Source organism: Poecile atricapillus, chromosome 4 (genome assembly GCF_030490865.1).
Source record: "Poecile atricapillus isolate bPoeAtr1 chromosome 4, bPoeAtr1.hap1, whole genome shotgun sequence".
Taxonomy (NCBI): domain Eukaryota; kingdom Metazoa; phylum Chordata; class Aves; order Passeriformes; family Paridae; genus Poecile; species Poecile atricapillus.
In genome coordinates, this window is record NC_081252.1 from 49,541,926 (window position 1) to 49,561,434 (window position 19,509).

Here is a 19,509-nt window from a genome sequence, read left to right on the forward strand (position 1 = left end):
TGTAAAAAGAAAATAAATATTCAGGGTTGGTTCCACCTCCAAAGCAATTTTGGAAAAAGTATCTACAAACACTGGCAATGCCCACTTAATGGGTTTCTTTTTGGACTCATTGCCACCAATGCATTTCTTCCAGTTACTCCTGCATGAGCATGTCAAATCTTGGCAAGGCAGGAATATTTCTGAAGGTTTGCTTAGCCCCTGTCTTCACCCTCTTCCTCCTGCAGCCACCCACCTGTGGCCTCAGTGCCAGCGATTCCTGATGGTCAGATAGGCAGTGCAGGAAGCCCTGAGGGAAGCTGAGCCCATTCTGGTTCCGGGGCTTCTGGACACTTCAGATAACCTCACCACAAGTTCAAGCTGACTTTTCTTTGGTGGTGGTGGTGCTGAGCAGTCTCCATTGCTCAGATGTTCTCAGTTCTGTTACTTGATTTGCAGGGTGATTTACCAACATTGTTCTATTCAGCATGAAGAGCATGACTGATAAAAGGATGGGGTCAAGGGTCTTCTAAAGAGATAGATGTCTCTTTAAGAAGTGACAAAAGTCTGAAGACTTTCGAAGATTCTGAGGTATCAGATATCATCCTAGGAACACATTGACCTACTCATTTCAAGAGATGCTGTGAAAGAAAATTAACTACCTGATACTTGTTCAGTGCTGTAAATATTTCATATTCATGTTTCATATTTTTCTGTGACCACATACAGTTATACCTCCTTAGCACTAATGAACAGCACTTGTTGCATCCACAGCTACAGGGCCTCAAAGCTTTAAAGCTTTCTCAAAGAGTGATATTTTGGTTGAACTTCAAAATCCTTTAGGTACAGCATCTGTCTGTGGCATCCTTTAGTTTAATACATCAAATGTGAGGTAAGAGGCAAAGGCACTGACTGGAAACAGGAAACACAAATATTTGGGTGTCCCATTTCCCTTTTTAAAGAGGTTTAAACACCTCTTGGTTTCTGTAGAGGTTTAGGGACCGCATCACTTCTCTCTGCAAAGCCTGAGTGTGGCTGCATGCCTGCCATGGGACAGTGTACAGACCTTAGAGAGGGCCAGCTCCTGGGGAGGCTCAGCAAAGGGGAGCAAAGGGGCTCCTCTTCAGTGTCCTTTACATTTCAGTGCTGGCTTTTGTGTGTACAGGGTGTCTCCCCTGGCTGCAGCAGGGCCTGAGGACCAGCACATGCCTGACACCATGCTCAGGGCAGTGACCAAAGCCAAGCTGGACATCTTTGAGTGCAGGTGTGCCCAAGACATGGGAAAGAGCAAGTCAGAAGAAATGCCTGGGGCACAAATAGATTGAAGTTCAGATAGAGAAAGGGTTTAGAAGAGGAGGAAAGCAAGATGAATCATTAAATAAATGAATAGCAGCACACAGCAGTCTCTCTTTTCATACCACACTTACAAAACAGTGTGATTTTCTAATGAGAGATCATGGGATAGACCAGAGGTGAGCCAACAAATGACTTACATAATAAGTTTACATTAAAGGATGAGATGCCAAAACACCCTGTAACAAGGATACTAGAGAACAGTTTTAATAACATATTCCAAACTTCCTGAGGTTGTTTATACCTTACTTCAGACAGATGAAATACTTTTTCTTACATGTGGACTGATGTGAAATACCTTTCAATTGCTCCTAAAAGATCTGGGTGCAGAACACATACTTTCTCAGCTCAGAAGATTGCTTGAGTGCCTCAAGAAAAAAGCCAGTCACTTAATTACAAGATTCAGGGTATATTCCAAAGCATTTCCTTCTAAAAATTAACATCTCAAACAGGAGATTAGCGTTACTTTTAGAGTAATTTTATCGCATATTTGTTCTTCTGCAATTTTTTTCTTTCTCAGACATTAGAAGTTCTCTGGAGATCAATGAAGACCTGTAAAACATCATATGAAAATAATTCATCTGACCAGAAAGAGGGACAGATTCAATTCTGCACTCAGATGTATCCTCATGCAAACCCCACTGACAGAGGCACGAAGTTCAAGAGTTACAACCAATAATCAGACCCAAAGTCATTAAAATTGAAACTAGTTACTAATGAATGACTTGTTTGGTAAGCCATATGAAAAAAGATGGTGTTTTCAGTACAGATCCTAGAAGACAGATGTCCACATTTCAGAAATTACTTCCAAACTGGCACTACTTGGCACTCTTAGAAGACAGAAAAAAAGATTTGAAAGAACACTCTTCATCTATTTGTGATTGAACTATATTTACCTACTATGGCCCGTGAAATTTTAAAGGAAAGAATCAGTTCTGCAGTTGTGTTGTTGATTGGGACAATCTTTAGACCTTAGAAGTACTTGAATGCATCTCACCTGAACTGATAAAAGCCAAAAGAGAATGCAGCTAGTCTTAGTTTTAATTCTTCTACAGAGTGTTACAGCCCTTTATCCCAGCATCTCTCCACTTGTTTCCAGCTCTTCTCGATAACTGAATTTCCCCAGACTTGCCAGGTGAGGATGCTAGTACAAAGAATTTAAAATACCCCCTGCAGGCTTAAGCTTCTTGAGCACTTTTCATGGTCCTTTGCACAGCTCAGAGACTGGAGAAGTTTCCACACCCAAAGGGGAACTCCATGAGCCTCAGTCTTGGCATGTATTCAGAGTGAAAGAAAACCCAATTCTGCCCTGCTTTCCTCTGTACAAGGAGGTTCATAACTGCAACCCTTCCCCAGGAGACAGTCTTATCCTTGCAAACTGTTACAACAGCACTGAAAGGCTTTAGCTGCCTCTGCCCTTGGTGCTGTCTCTCTTTGCACATTACATTGAACAAGGACTGCTCCAGAGGGAGCATTACAGTGTGGTGATTGGGGCACCCAGGTGGGAGCTGGGACACAGAGGACCATCAGCACTAATAAATATTTAATCTTTGTATGCAAAGATTGAGAGATATGCTGCACCTGCCAGCTCTGCTCAGCCCAGAGCCTGCTGAGCAAGGGCTGCAGGAAGATGAGGCTTGAAGCAGATGGCAGAGTTGAACTTGGATCACCCAAACCATAAGCATGTGCTTTAGTCAATCTGTACATTCAGCCCAATTAGTGAATAGTGCCAGATCTGCCAAAGCCACATTTTTCTCACGCTAAACGATTGATCAAAACAAAAGAAAACATCTCACCCAGGCTCACCAGTCAGTCTTGCTGCTGATCACGGCCCCACAGGCAGTGCCAGTGTTTCACAACAGTCGCTTTCTTCAGCTGTCAGTGTGCATCCTTTAGACATCAGCAGGAAATAAAGCACAAAACTGGAGACAGGAAATTGTTTAATGATAGAAATTGGCAAAGACAGGTGTAATCCTCATGCTACATTTAGCTCATTTTAGGAAACACGCAGGTATCATTTTGACAGCACGCTTTTAACAAAAAAAAAGGTAAAGATTTACATGGCAAGATGTGCTCTTCTTAGAGGACCTAGCCCTCATTCTGTTGGGAAATTGACTACCTGGGACGTGAGTTTTTGTGAACTCAGTCTAGAAAAGGACATTTTAAATTCATCTTTCAGTGCCTTTTAATGCTGTTGTTGAATGACAGCTATGGTGTGATACAGATTGAAGTTAGTCTATTAGTACCTGCCCTTGGTTTCACAGCCTCTGTATAAACACCACCTTTGCCTCTGATATTGTCCTTTCCTCATCTGCTCCTTTGCTGCAAACTTTGAGCCAGGTTTAACTTTGGTTCATTTAATCTCTAGCACCTTCCCTAGACGTGGACTTTGCCCTGCTCTTTTCCTGCCTCTTCTCATTAGCCCAAGACACTCAGCTTTTCCTTCTCAGTTCCCCAATTCTCATTAATTTATTTTCCAAGAAGCAAAAAGTGAAAATAAGTATACAATGAAAACCCCAGGAAGTACCAAATTAAAACCAGGGAGCTGATTTGTGTCCTGAGAAGACTCCAAGGTCACAGTCCTCTACTGCTCCTCATTGTGACCAAGAAGCCTCCTTGACAGCTTTGACACAGAGAGAGAGAGCAGCTGTAGAGAAAAAAAGGACAAACATCACCCCTCTCCAGCTGTGCTTTCCCATACACAGACAAATCCTGCGAGGAAATGACAAGGAGCAGCTAAAGGAAACAGGCTTCGGAGATACAAAACGCTCATCACTGCCTCGCTTGGAATGGGTGAGATGAAAGAGGAAGTGTCAAATCCAAACCAGACCCTGCACGTACACCTGTGACTGTGTACACACAGCCATCTGAACCTGCAGAAGATGAAAAACAGATGAACAACTCAATCTGATAAGGGAATATAGTTATTTATGTTATTACATGCTAATGACTGCACGTAGGACTGAGTATAAACCTGACTTTTTGGAAATGGGAGAGATAAATAGAAATTAATCATGGCTTTCTTACAATTCTGCTTTATGAGTGTGAATATCTGAGACTGAAGGCAGTGCCTGAATATCCTATTCAGTATATCTCCTGAACTTACTTTCAGTTTTATTCAGATTGCTGCTAGTTATTAAAGCTCAACAGGCAAATTCTAGAACTATTTAGCAACCGATTCTGGGATTCTCATTTTTTAAAAGGTACTTGAAAATTGAAAAAAACAAGAGAAAGGATATTATTTTCCCTCATAAAGCATGTAACCAAGTATACAACTCTACTTAATCAGCTGAATGCTGGTGGGTTTTCCCCACAGAGTGAATTTCTGGAGAAGCCCTGTAATCTGTGACTTCCTGTGGAATTCTGGCAGGAGAGTGGGACAGGTGATGGGCTGTATCAGATTCCTTTGCCATCTCTTTGTGATGGATGGTGGAGTCCCAGATACTGGAATCACAGATTGTTCACTTTCATTTGTGCTTTGCTAGCTCTCATCATTAAAGAAACATCACATGAAAGCAAGCACAACTTGAAAGTCCATCAAGTGGAACTGAAAGAACCTTGTTTTGTCTTGATTTTAAATCTGGCCTTGGAGGATCATCTTATGACTCCTGTTATTTGGTACAGCAGTGCTTCATGTTTTTTTCCTGAGCACCATAATCACTTTGCCTCCTAGGCATCAATCAGGGTTAATAAGGCCAGTTGGCAAGGAGCAGATTGCCCACTACGTAATCAAGACAGACTTTGAGTCAAAATCTTTCTATGCCAGTAGGAATATTTCCAGACTTGTACTAGAAGATGAATAGGGATAAAACAGCATATGAGGATTTCTTTAATAACCCTTTGATAATATTTTGGAAACAGAGATGAAAATGTGCCTTCATTTACAAAGGATTGAAGAGTCATGAATTGAGGAACTGGAGAAGATATTGGGACACAGGTGCATATTGTCCATTTATCATTTTGATAATACGGTTTCTCTGCTTTGTTTGTCTCTTCTCCAGTTGGCACATTTTGCATCAAAATACATATTTTTAAAGATACAATCCCACTGAGTTCCTGCAGAGTTGCTCACATGTACAGCCCTTCATAACCTGTAGGTTTTAACATGTGATATGCAGTGAGCATGGAGCAAAGTACCTCAGTGAGCACTGAGCAAAGTATTTTTGCTCTGCAGAGCAATGCTCAGGCAAGTGACTCACAGCACCTGCAGGGAGGGAAGAAGGAGTCAAAGTGATTTTCCAAAGTACTGACCACGGACATATCATGGGGGTGATGTGGCCTTAAGGGAGAGGGAGGACAGGAAAGGACAATGGTGTTGTTAGTTTCTGACTTCCATAATTATATGTTTGCAGAATTAGGAGGGAGGGAGGGAGGGAGGGAGGGAGGGAGGGAGGGAGGGAGGGAGGGAGGGAGGGAGGGAGGGAGGGAGGGAGGGAGGGAGGGAGGGAGGGAGGGAGGGAAGCAGGTAAGACAAGTATTTATCAGTTGCCACTTACTTCTTGTTGCATGCTAAGGAATATTTCTGATAATTTCTTTGCTAAAAGAGCTGAGCTTGCTGAAATATAAAATGGGGGGATTATATTGGGACAGGACATGGGCAAACCCAGACACTGCACGGGCATACCCTGCTCCTCCAGCTCTCCCAAGACCATCTCATTACCTAATATCCTTTGCTTTCATTACTCTGTCCAAAACAATAACTGTGTTTTCATGCAAAATGTTCTCTGCAGAGAAACTTATAGCTTTGCAGATTATAGCAAATACATAGCTTTGCATTCACATATTTAGCAGAATTTATTATACAGAATTACTGACAAATAAGATCACATGCAAAGGTTAATGAGCTAAAACTGCATTTCAACAAGCTGTTTTTGATGTAGCCATGACAATGTAATGAAAAGTTTGAAAGATGTACAATTTCTGTAATAAATGAATATTCACTTTTGTTCTGAAATATTAGTACTTGTGTCTAGAGTTTGAGTGCTTCCAATCACAGAGCTATTAAAGCCAGAAGAATTCAGATGGTTAGCAAAATGGTCTTCAAGATGTGCCTGTTGTATTAAAAAGATTTGATCTCAGCCTAGGCTGTGGTTCATATGAGACAGATAATAATTGATTTTATTATTTGTTTTATTTACTGATATGTTTTCAATGGTTTATATATTTTTAATTATTTTTCCACTATTTTCTTTTTTCCAGATTCATTAAAAAACTAGGAACTTGCAAACATTCCCAATATTTGGAGTGCTCGTCTATTCAAAGAGAGAGAAGGTACAGTTAAATATATATAAATATAGACAATCCAACCTCAATATTGTCAGGTTCAACAATATAATGATATAAAAATAATAATCTGACAGTATTTTAGCTTTTGCATGGCTACTTGATGTAAAAGTCTAGGTAAAATGAAGAATGGGTGATCTGGGGAGTTGACAGGAGGATCAGTTGTCAGCTGCTCAAATCTAGCCCAGGCTGCTGATAGCAGTAGGGGTAGTAATGGAACTATCACTGCCATTACTTTCTGGCAGCTGTTTGACTGGAGTAAAATGAGACAGTGGCCTACTTTGTTTTACATTACCCATCCCTCTATTCTCTAGACAGTGCCAAAAAGGCTCTCAGGCTACTCTCTAGAAGAGAGGTGTCAATGCACAAAACTTGGTGAGTATGTCTCGAGTGATGGTAAGCACATCTGGAAGTAAGAAACTTCAAGCCAGAATCACAGTATCCTCTGAGCCCTAAAGGAGCCTCCTTCAATCCAGGAGCTTCTTTTAAGGTTTTGTGAAGGTGTGCTGGTAATAACCTCAAGGCTAAATCTTTAGTTGTCCCTCTTGGTAATCCAGGAGTGTCACACTTTTGACTTACTGGTCTTGATCAAAGTCTTACCCAACGCTCCTGTGGGAGTGAGAACTGAGGCGCTTTGTCCTGTGCAAGGTGACAGAGTTTAATCCCTGCTAGCACTCTAGGATATGCCATATTATGATGTTTATCCTGTCTAGTGTTTATATGGTATGGCTCCCTCTCCTATCACTTACAGTGCTACAGGGGTCCTTTTACCTCCCTCACCAGCAGCAGGTCCTGTTATTGGAGAGGTCTCCCAGAACAGAGCTACTGTTCCCCGCACACCATGAGTCAGACAGTAGGGACAGCAGTATGTGTGTGGCTGAAGGACCCCAACAGGAGCCTGGGGACAGCATGATAGACAGGCTGCTGGAATCAGATATATAGTGCTGGAGGGAGGGAGGCAGGTTTGCTATGAGCTCCATCACCACTGCTCAGCAGACATGTAAGAAAATTCTTCTTTTCTACTGACTCAGGACTCTCATGAGCCTCCTGCTCACTCCCTGGTGAGGGAGAAGAAGATGACCTGAGCAGTATTGTGACAAAATTCAGTGCTGGCACAGCAGAGCTCCCCTGGCTGAGATGGTCTCAGGATTAATATGTGGCAGATTGGCAATGTTTTTTATGAGCCCCGTCAACACGGCTGGCAAAACCCAGGCAGTGCTGGAGGTGTCTCTGACGGGTGTGAAGTTGTAAGGCTGTGGCGGGGCTCAGAGCCCTCTTTCACATTACTCCTGAGCCATAAAGGTGAGGAGCCCGTGGGCAGGGAGCAGACACGTGGAGCAGACCACTGTGTTCTGCTAGCATGTTTGAGCCCTTGTGTCAGGGACCCAGGGAAAAGGAGGCTCTCACTGGCTCCCAGAGCCGACTGCCACAGGGCAGAGTAGGGGAACAAAATGTATCTTTCATGCCTGGGCATGCAGTCTGAGCAGCAACCAAGCAGACACAGCTCTCGTGCCCCTACACTCTCACACCATTTATTTGGAACCTCAGGAGGGAGGAGGTAAAAGTGGATTTTAATTGGGTCAAAAAAACCCAGTAGCCTGCTTTTTTGTCCATAGCAAAAATGCAATTTTCAGGAAAAAGTCTAAATACCAAAATATTCAAGCCAAAAAATAAAGTTTTTAATTTTTGGCAGCTCAAGACAGGTTTGGGCTGCTCAGTTTTTGACAGTAAAGCAACATATATTCGCACCATTTTTTTCATCTTCTTTTACAGTATGCTGACATTTTCAAATGCATTTTCTCTTGAAATGCAGTTTGTCTTGAACATTTTCAACAACGCTTTTCCACGGTATTTAATTCTCAGGGATTCTCACTGCCAGGGGAACAGCCAAGGATCCAGGGAGGAGCCATGGAAATGCATGAGATATGCCAGCTCTCAAGAGCAGCTTGAAGTGGCACTGGGCCCCTTCGATTCTGGCCCTTGGCAGCAGCTGGTGTTGCCCAAGTTTGAAGTGGGACAGAGATGCAGCAAAGCTCCCAGCCCACCTCTGGGAGGAAGCTGAAAAAGATAGGCACAGGAGAGAAGAGCCAAGTCAAATGCACCTTTGATCAAATGGTGCAGTCTTGTCAGGACAGCAAAAAAACCAGACTGTGTCATGCCCCAGCATTGTCTCACTACTTGTGCCAAGCCTTGCAGACAAGAGAGAGCATCTCCTGACCAGCCCACAGCTGTAAGAGAAGCATGGGCATTCCCCTGCACTTGCAACCAAAGGCAGTGTCAAAGCTTCCGTGTTGCTACATTGCACTGTGGTTGGAAATGCTATGGAGGGTCCTCTATACATTCCTGCTTTTCCATACATGTGCAAGCAGCTCTGATCCAGCCCAGGAGGGGCTGGCAGTGGTGCCCCTCCTGCTCTTCACAGAGCAATCTCTCTGAGCCAGCCAACAGGGAGATACAACTCAAAGAAGAAAAGAAAGGTCTTTGTGATAGCATGAGAAAACACATTTAACTAAATTCATCTGCATGTTTTTACTGAATAGAAGTATTATGGTATTTTTTTTTCCCCTACAGGCATCTTTTCTCCTTCAGGCCAGTCCACCTTCACTAACTTTTAGCCAGAGGAGCTTCATATGCAGAGCATCAGAGTGTTGCACACACATGACCAGAACTGCCACAGGCAAACACCAGAAACTACACTAAAAACAATTAAAATATGCTCATGAAATCCCACTTCCCTGCTCATCCAGCCCATCAGACTAGAAATGATGGGGTTTCTGAGCTCCTCTGAGCAAACAGTGTGAAAATATAAGTCTTGGTTTGGTGCATGCCCAGAGTGTTGAACTAATAACACTTGTCTCATATGTAAGCAGCTGCAAAACCTGATATTTACACAAGGATTCACAGAGATGAGAAAAGCCTGCTTTTTTTTTTTTTTTTTTTTCTAGATGGCAGGCTCTGGTTCAAATGGGAATTAATTTGGGAAAACCCTCTGGTTTGTATCATACAGCATGCCAGTTTAAATGACTAGAGTAGACTCTATTTTCTGTATAATTGAAGATTAGCTTTAGAGCATTGACATTGTTCCCACATCAGTATAGCAGCATTTTTACCTACCAAAGCACCCATCAGTTTGCATGTCAAATAGATTGTGAAAAAAGTAGAACTCTGCCTTTAAAAGCACTCAATCAATGAGATCACAAATACACTTGGAATAAATACAATTACACCTATATATGCTTGCTGGCGGGAGCCACTTTTTTGCAGAGCTTGGAACCCACACATGCTTGGCTTACCTTAGACAAGGTGGCTGCAATTTCAAAGCTTAGAGCTGCCTTTAAATAGGCTTTTCTTAGACTTGGATATCAGCTGGCACATGCTTCTGCTGGCAACACAAGGGCTGTTGTCTCAGCCACACAGAAGTAATATGCGAAAGACGGCTTTTATGAGGCCAATTAGTAGAGCTGGAAAACACAACCCAGGTTTTAGCTACCCAAGCCCTATGTCAAGGGCTTGAGTACCTGATGTGAGTTTCTTCTCATTTTTTTTAGATTTATCAGGTGGTCTAATAAGTTATATCCCCCTTCTCACAAAGCTTGTATCACTTTTATGGAGAAATGATGAAGCAGGCAATGGTCCTGCTGGCAGAGAGCAGCAGAGCTAATGGCAGGGTGGGTACAGCAAAGTCTGATACATCAGATTGCTGCAGGGAAGAGCTTGCAAACTCGAGCTTACCTCCAACCCCTGTGCCCCCTGGAGGTTACATTTTGGGAGTCTTGGTACATACATTAGGCTGGTCCCAACTCTTTTTGAGTCTCAAGAAGGTACATGAACCTGGCCCTCAGCTCAGCAGTGCTTTTAGCTCCCCATCTAGCACCAGCACAACACTAAAGCGACAAAAGAATTAATGCAGAGAAACAGACATTGTATCAGGTGATATCAGGATATCTAATGTCTCACTTCTTGCCACATTTTAAATCATATTTTATTTTAAATTCCTCCCTCTCTCTCCACAAGTGATAGTTTTTTGAGGCAAAAAGCAGAGTGCCCTTCAGCCCTATCAGGGATAGCAAGGTGGTTGCCAGTCTCATCCTGTAAAAAACCTATGGTTATCATAATAGGTTCAAAGTTCTTCCAAACAAAACAGCTGGAGCTGATGGACACTGTGTGTTCTTCCTATTGTTTTAAGAGCTCCAGCTGCTCTGCCTCTGCAGTGGCAGTACATCTGTGTTGCTCTGCAAGCAAAAACAGAGGAAGGATGAGGAAAAAAACAGTTTCACATATTTTTGTCTGTTGCTTCCATCTTGTGGCCAACTTGGAAAAGAAAAATTTGGGTCACTATTTTGGTAAAGTTATTATTAACAAATGAAAGGAAATGCTGGAATTTTTAGAGGTGGTTCTAATTCTTAGTTATTCCATCCTCCAGTTGTTTGGATGGAAATTAACTGGGGTTGGTCTTCCTATCCTCCTTGCCAGAAGCCTGCCCTTCTCTGCTCCTGGCACAGTGCTGCTCTCTCACAGCTCCTGTTTCCTGGGCAGACTGCCTCTGCCGTGTGCCAGTGCATGCCCTCAGCACTTTTCCAGCCAAATATTTGCTGAGGCCTTGAGACAGGGAGCAAGATGATGTGTGGAACCCCAGTCTGGTGGAGCAAGAGGCTAGAATTTTGCCCAAAATGGGTGTACTTCAGCAAGAAGGTGAGAAACTCACTGTCCGTGTTCCCCAGCATGGACAGATGTGCTCACAGGCATACACAGTCATGCCCTGTGCTTGGGAGAATGCTCTGTACCCAGGCTCTTACAGAGAGATTTGGGTACCCCCACCCTTTACCCCATACAGCAGAAATAACGAGTCCATCAGTCCTTGTGTCTCACCCAGCTGCTGGGCTTCCACAAGAGCAGGTGCACAGCTGAGCAGGATGTAGGGACACAAGCACTTCCAGAACTCTTTCCTGTCCCCCTGTGGTGACAGGAAGTGGTGTGTGTCTGTGCAGTGTTAAGGGATAAAGACTCCTTTCAGCAAGGACACACAAAGGAGAGACAACCTACTGTAACTCTTATCTAAAGGGCCCAGGATGCTGCACCCCATTTGAATGAGGAGGGGGAGATGTGTAGACGGAGAATTCATCTCCCAGCAAGTTCCCAGCAAGAACAGTGACCACCCCAAGGACAGAAAGTTGCTAACCTACCCATTCACAGGGCATTCCCACAGCCAGCCTTGCCTGCTTTTGTGCAGGAAGTGCAGCTGTCAAGTTTAACTCTGATTTCAGGTTGAAATCTTGCAAATCTCCTCAAATTCCCATTCAGTTACATACACTGTGTAAAACTGATCACTGTGGGAGCCCAGAACCATAGTAATAATCTGGTTTGATTCACAAAGGAGGTGAGTTGAGCACAAGTTCTTGTTCCCCTGTTGCCAGGGGCCTTTCCCGGGTGTGTGCAGACCAGCAGGCAGCAATGCCCCAGCACACACATGGTGCCAAGGTCAACGGTTTCATCTTGTGCAGGGAGCCCAGTGCCCACCCACTCACCCACCCAGTGCTGGAGCACCTTACCTGCTGTGTTTTGGGAGATAATGTGACTCCCCACAGATGTCACTCGGTCATTTGCTGCCAGCACTTCCTCACTATGCCCACTGGAAGGGCTTGGATGCATGATTGTCATTACTGCCTGATGAGAGCAGTAATAAGAGCTCTTTCTTGAGGGGAAAAGCCCCTGAGCAAGACTGATTCTTTACAACCACCTTTTAATAAGTGAGTATAGACCCCTCACATATCTTTAAATTATATATCATTTATTGAAATATAGAGATCTTAATTTACAAGATTTTTTTCAAAGACAAAATATCAACAGGGGCATTTTTGAAATACATTTTGTGCCTACCGTCGCTCAGGCCAGTTTGCCCTTCTTCAAACATTTCACAACAGCCATCATTTTGGAAACACTTCCTTTTTTATTATTCTAAAATATAGCTTTTGGACATTCAAAGTGCAACAGTTAACGTGCCTGTGGAATATATCACAGTAAAAAAAATATAAACAAAGGCAGTGATATAGCTGTCATAAATGTTTTGGCAGTATTCTAGAAGTCTATATAAAAATACTTATATACATATTGATGTATAACATCATCATATCTCACGTCCTTCATCATGTTATAGGACCATTTTGTACAAGTTGCAGACCACGCTGTAAGGAATTGGTTGGCCATTCCAAATCAAAAGCTGCATTTCGTAGGATAACACTGATTGTCGTTATACAATTACTGTAGCAAAAGGTTTGGGAATATCTCTTCCAGTGGCTTCTCAAAAAGTAAGCCATAAAAAGAAAAAAGTCTGTAATACTGATAATATTGTGAAACTAAACAATTCATCCTCTCACACTTCTCCCTGTCTAGTAAATCCTGTCTCTTCCTCTCCTTCTCATTCCAGTTTCCAGGCCAGCTTGTCTGATGACAAGCCTGCAGTGAGCTGGGTTTGGCTAGACCCCTGCCACGGATGCAACTGATCTGCACAGTACTCATGACAAGATGGAGAATTAACACTACTGTGTACCAGAAGGTGAGCCAGCTCTGGTTCACTGTTTGAGTCTAGCCTGAGATGCACTGTGACATACAGAATGAGGCTGGTGAGGGGAAGGCAAATCTGCATAAAAATGTCCTTAGATTCCAGTAACTGATATAATAAAACATGCTGGGGCTGATTTTCAAACCCTGAAGAACACTAGGCCATGTGCAAAAATGCAGGTGAAATTACTTGCCTAATTTGAATGTGTAGTTGTAAAGACTACACGTGCAAATTAAGGCACATGTCATCTCAAGTGGCCATTCAGATATCTGGGATATCCATAGATAATTTGTGTTTCCTCAATTCGTAGTTCATAACTGGAGGGAGATTTCACACCATCTCATCTGTCCTGGCTATATCAAGAGTCTATGTTTCACAGTTGTCCCCATACAGAGCTCAGTGACGTGTTTGGCAAAAGCATGGTCCCAGGAAGATACTTGTTCTTGGTCTGTCGAATGCAAGAAGCAGAGAATGCACCATCATTCACCATTCCTTCTGATTGTCAGCTTCCATCGCGGTTGAAAATGCAGGGGCTTGCTTCAGGTCCTGTTTTCACATCTGCTGTGATCTTGTGCATGGCCTCAGCCAGGTGACAGCTTGAAACCCAGACCCAAAATTATTTGCCTGTGCAGCATCCCACACTGTAACATTGCCAATATTGCATTTGCTTTTATTTGATCTGTCCACAAGTGAAGTCAAGGGGACTTACGAAGCTTTTTGTAGGGCCATTTGAAGGTGAACTGTAGTTTAACATGGCAGCATGTTCTGTCAGTCACTCTTTCACACTTCCTAGGAAAATACTGTAACACAGGAATGAGTTTGCACCGCATTTGCATTGGTTATGTCGTAACAGAGGCTGGGCATATCCTGCTAGGTGCTCATTGCACTGAATTAAGGCAAAGTTTGAAAGTTGAGTACCTGAAAGGATGGGGCCCTTGGCAGTGATGAACTTTTTTTCACGTGTAAGTCTTCTGAAGCATCATATCTCAATAACACATTGTACAGTGATAACAGTAATTATAATACTTTGTTCATATAAGTGTCAAAAAACAATTGCAGGCTGAGAGCAGGTTCATTTTCATGCACCTTCTTCCAAAAAACATTCATAGAAGCATTTACCTTTTGTAGTTAGTCTGCAAAGATAGTAGAGAATTCTGCTCCTGTTTAAACTTGAAAACTAAGACAAGAATATTTTCTGCATATTTATTTCTGCTTATTTGAACTCACGTTGAAGGGTGGGAGAAATGTCTTTATTCCTTGAACAGTTCAAATATCAAATCAATTCTTCACAGCTAACCTCAGGATAAGATTTCTTTTGAGTACCCATGAAAAACTAATAATGGGATATTGCTGGTGTTGATTTTTGTTTTGTTTTTTTTTTAATTTAAATTTTTAAAACCTCAATCAGAAAAAAAGTAATTGCTTCTAGTATATCTGATTAGAAAACTACTCAGCTCATGAAAGAAAACAATTTTAAATTTTTTCTCCATGTTACTATTACCATTCTGTGTAGATCCAAAAAAAAAAAAAAAAAAAATGTTTTGGGCTGGAAATTTCTCCTCTGCACTTAAAAAAGTGTTTCAATACTGTGCTTTTACTGAAGGACAATGGATTGTAAAATATACATTTAGTGTTACTGAAAACAGTAGTAGTATTATCTTGAAAATAGCTACCTTCTATAGTTAATAAAGACTTACTAGGTTTCTAACACCTATTTATAGACTGACTTTTAATTATCATTATTATTATCGTTATTATTCCCCTTTACTTGCATTAATGGTAGAAAGTAACGTGCTTTATAGTACCAGTCAGTCCCTTGTGGTTTTAGACCTTTATGGTCCAAAAGTGGTTTTTGCATGTTCTTCAATTCACATGATAGTTCAACAGCAGCTGACATTGAGATTGAGGGAGGAGTACACAAAATTCATGGATGACCTCTTCTAAAATCCATGGCATATGTTCAATGTGCACCTCAAAAGATCCTTGAGTAGACAGTTATTTACATAATTACAATGGTGAAGTATTGCTGCAGTGGAAAATTGATCCATCAAAGTCATATGAATGCCCTTGAAACACAAAACTGGTCAGTTTGTGGCCTTTCCCTTCATCCTCCTACCAGTTGGAATGGCAAGCAACACTGAGATGCTACTGAAGTACTGCAAGAAGCAACACTAAAAAAATCCATCTTCAACATGTCTCTTTCATTTATTATCAGGCTGACTCCTCTGCCCATTTCTGGGAATTCCTTTCTACAAATTCACCTCCTCTTCACATCCTTGACGTTACATTAAAGTGGTTTTCTCTGTGGAGCAGAAGTCTGTAGGCAACATGGGAAGCTTCCCTGTGTGCAGAGCTGGCAGGTGTCGGTGGGGTTACAGGAAGCTGTCCTCCACCAGGTCTGAGGAGTCGATCCCAATGTCGTCCATCATGTCAATGTCCTCAATGGTCTCATCCTCTCTCTTGATGAAGGTAGAGCTACTGGAACCAGTTTCAATGGCACTTTCTTCAGATGTCTGCGAACTGGAAGAGACAAATATCTCAGACATAAAGTATGTGGTGACTATGGCTGGGTAAATACTCCAGTCTCTAGCAGAACTGAATGCTACCACCCCAGATGCTTTCTCATCCAATTTCTGTGCAATCTTAGGTGACTGTGACCACCAGTTTCTTAGGACATGATATATCTTGTATATCAGAAGTAGTGAACCACCTTGGAATTCAAAGGAGCATGCATGCTCTTCTCATGTTCCTCCAAGCACTCTCAGCCAGACACTTGTTGGAGAAATAGCTTCATGACACTACTGTGACAATAGGTCACTTATGTAAATCTAGGGAGGTCAGATGAAAATAAGATAGCAATAACAGACAGTAAGATAACAGAGAGAGATAATATGTCTTAATTTTGATAGTACTTTTAAGGACTCCTTTCTTTCCTTACTTGAATAAATCACCAAAAAAATGTAAAAAAAATAAAAAATAAAAAAAGAAACATTTCTAGGTTGCTGAATCTATATACTATTAATTAAGGGATGACTTAAATCTGCACCATTCACAGTTAGGGTCAGGCAGTGCTGTGTTGTAGTGCCATTGGTCATGAAAATTGACAAGAGAGAAGTAAGAAGTTCTGGACACCCTGCTTTTACAGAAAATTTTATCATAGAAGATATTATCAACAACTGTTTTTGGGCTCAGGTCAAACAACTTCTCACAGATTTTGGAATTTTGTCATACAAACAAATCAATCATTTGAGATCTCATATGAAGCTCCAAGGAGACAAGATGTTGCCAAATATGCCCACAGATCCACCAGACAACCACTGTGACTTGACCAAGCTATTAAAGGAGCCCCAAAAACACACAGAAGCACCCTACCAGCAGTGATCTAACCCTGGCAACCACAAAAATGCAAAATTATTTTTTTTCTATTGAAAACACTGTGGCCAGTCATACTACCATATTTGTATGCAACTCCCCCAGTAAGTAGTTTCAACAGAGCTAAGGAAACCATTTGCGGAGTATGGTGCTGAAAAGTGTAAATGGACATTGCCAAACATGACCCCAAATAGGGACTATGGGCTAAGGGATCTGTAAACTGCACCTACCTGTGTCTGTTTCTTTTGCCAAGCTCATCTTCAGAAACAGGGTCAATGTCAGGCAGGGGAATGATGTACCCACTGTCAGCACTCAGCCTCTGCTCATCAAATCCACTCTCCCTGTCCTTTAGCTTGTCTTCGTTCTTGTAAGTTACACCAATGTAAGCATTGTCACAGTCCCCTCTCATGCGTGTGACAGCTGGGTGGTCACTTTTCAGGAAGTCCAGATGAATCTTCTCATAGCTCTGAAAATATTCATTTTAACCCCTTCATTAGATGCTATTTACTAAGGCTGCCTTTCTTCAGATGGGCAGCCGTGATTCTTTAGCCTAGCAAATACTCTGCCCTATGAGCCAGCAACATGGGATAGAGAAGTCCAGAATTGCTTTGAAAGGAAAAGTGGCACATAAGTTTTAGATGATGCAAGAGCAAAACTTTGTGGCAGCACAAAGCAGGCAAATAGATGTGAAAGAAGGGTAGGGAGAAAGGAGCTAAGTTAGGTGGGAAAAATGAAACACTGAATGATGGGGCAGGCACAACTTGTCCAGAGATATAGGAAGTGTGAGGGGAAAACTTGCAGGTGTCAGGGTCCAAAGAAGGAGACAGGGAGATTATACACATGGGCCAAGAAGTCCCTTTTATAGAAATATTTCACAACCTACAAAATCCCATGAAAATATATAGAACTAGTTCTCCAGTAGAAAAATTGAGTTGTTAGGATTTAATTAGACATAAAGAGTCCTGCTTCCCAGTTAATACTGCAGAACTGCTTCTCTCAGCAAGCTCAAATGAAGAAACTGAACATGCAGTGTCCCCGTGCTAATCACATAATTCACATAGGTTAGAATGTGCCAGTTCAGTGCTCATGGCTCTCATGGCTGGAACAATGCTGATAATACCCCCTGAAGCAGTATACAGAAAACACAGACAAAATTACAAAATGCAAACCTTTTTATACTCTCCAGGCAGCAGGCTCTCCACAATTTCACTCAAATGGTAGAAAGACGGTCTTTTCTCTGGTTCACTGTTCCAGCATTTCACCATAATCTCATACCTGCAGATAAGAAGGAAACCAGTTTATCCAGGTGGTAGAGGAGCATAACTGATCAAACAGAAACTAAAGCAAAAGTTCTCTGGAGACTGGGCAGGAGGGAAAAGCCAAATGCACACATACACTTCATTGGTAGCGTGATCGGGTTTGGCCATTCGGTATCCACTCTTGATCTTATTGTAGAAAGTAGAATCGACCATCATGCCAGGATATGGTGTGCCACCTGCAGATAAAAGAGAAGCAAAAGTACTACTCTGTGCTTGACCATCCATGCAGAGTTCCTAAATACTGTCTTCCTTGTTCATGTCATGACATGTTAACACTATGAATGATCCTTTTCTAGCCAGCATTCCACATCAGAGCTATTGTCTTGATGACATAAAACCCTGATGTAAAACACTGGCTAGGAAAGATTGAAGTCGACACTAGTTAGGAAAAAGTATGTTTATGGTGTTTATAGAATGTATAGGGGACAGAGATTGGATGATACCTGGATCAGGTCATCAGCCTGCATTTGGCATGGCTGAGGTCACGGCTCTGCCCTGCCACTGCCTTTCTGTGAGGACTTAGCCTGGATACTTGCTCTGTGTGCATTATTGCCTTTGGCACCTGTAGGACAGCTGAGAGTGACGTGGTCTGAGTAACACACCTCATCCTGCCTGCAAGGCCAAAGCCTTGGTAAGTCCCCTCCATACCCCACTCATCCCAGCTGGGCAGCTGGCTTTAGACAATAGCTAACATGTCACATGCATGGGTTCTCAAGAAGTCTGGACTTGGCCCAATCTGACACAGTTAATTGATAATTTGGGGCTGCAACACAACGACATCACTGCACTCAGTCTCAGTTGCTGCTGATGTGTAAAAGGGTAATTCAAGCTGAAGTCAGAATGTTAGAAAGATGTTAAAATTGACCTTCTTAACACATACTGCTGAGGATATGGTTTGCTTTCCAAAAAGGAACAATTTTCTCAGATGGAGGAGACATACTATAATGTTACTTCAGAAACTTCTGCCCTTTCAAAAGCAGGATTTTCACCTAAAACTGAGCTTTCTTTACACACAGAGCAGTGAAGTGTAGCGGTTCAGTTCCTGAGCTCTCCAATGCCTCCCAGGGATACAGAGGAATGGCTATTTACAGGATCCTGTGATGCCCAGAGTTTTCAGGAATCGATACCATAAATAGTGGTGCAACTGTTGTTTTCTGAGAAGCAGTTATGTGACAACTTATTCTGGCAAATAACGTTAGGCTTGGGGTTGCCGTGGGGCAGCAGTAGATAGCACACAGGCATGAGTAATTCTGCTGGCAGTAAATCTGGGCAATGCATGCCCATTGAAGCAGGCCATCCACCCGTCCAGGAGGCTAATTAATGAGGCTGAGGAGAGAGCCAGGCTGTTCCCAGCTGGGAACTGTACATTGTCTATAACTGCTATATATTGTCATAACCACTTTACGCTGCCATAAACCAACTGTGTGAACAGTGGTGACCTGGAAATGAGAAATCAGTGTCCCAGAAGATTGACATTTATTTTCATTCTCTAATGGGACTAAGACAGGCTCTTTTGAAATGTGTATGAAGAGACTGTTCCAAAGCAGCTGCTGAGCTGGGCTGCAGCCCCAGGCACCCCACTGCAAGGGTGAAATATGTTCTTTCTCATATTAGACAGAAAATCAATCCTGTTGTGGCACACCAATA

General features: G+C 42.3%; 1 protein-coding gene across 1 annotated transcript in view; it reads right to left on the reverse strand.

Annotated features, from left to right (window-relative positions):
* Positions 1-12,381: 12,381 nt before the first annotated feature.
* PDGFRA (platelet derived growth factor receptor alpha) overlaps positions 12,382-19,509 on the reverse strand; it is a 34,721-nt gene continuing 27,593 nt past the window's right edge. Inside the window, exons 20-23 of the mRNA XM_058838637.1 lie at positions 17,939-18,038; positions 17,713-17,818; positions 16,774-17,009; positions 12,382-15,691 (exon numbers count right to left, since the gene is read on the reverse strand). Of these exons, the coding sequence (XP_058694620.1) occupies positions 15,544-15,691; positions 16,774-17,009; positions 17,713-17,818; positions 17,939-18,038 (590 nt within the window). The 3' untranslated portion in view covers positions 12,382-15,543. The remainder of the gene's footprint in view (positions 15,692-16,773; positions 17,010-17,712; positions 17,819-17,938; positions 18,039-19,509) is intronic.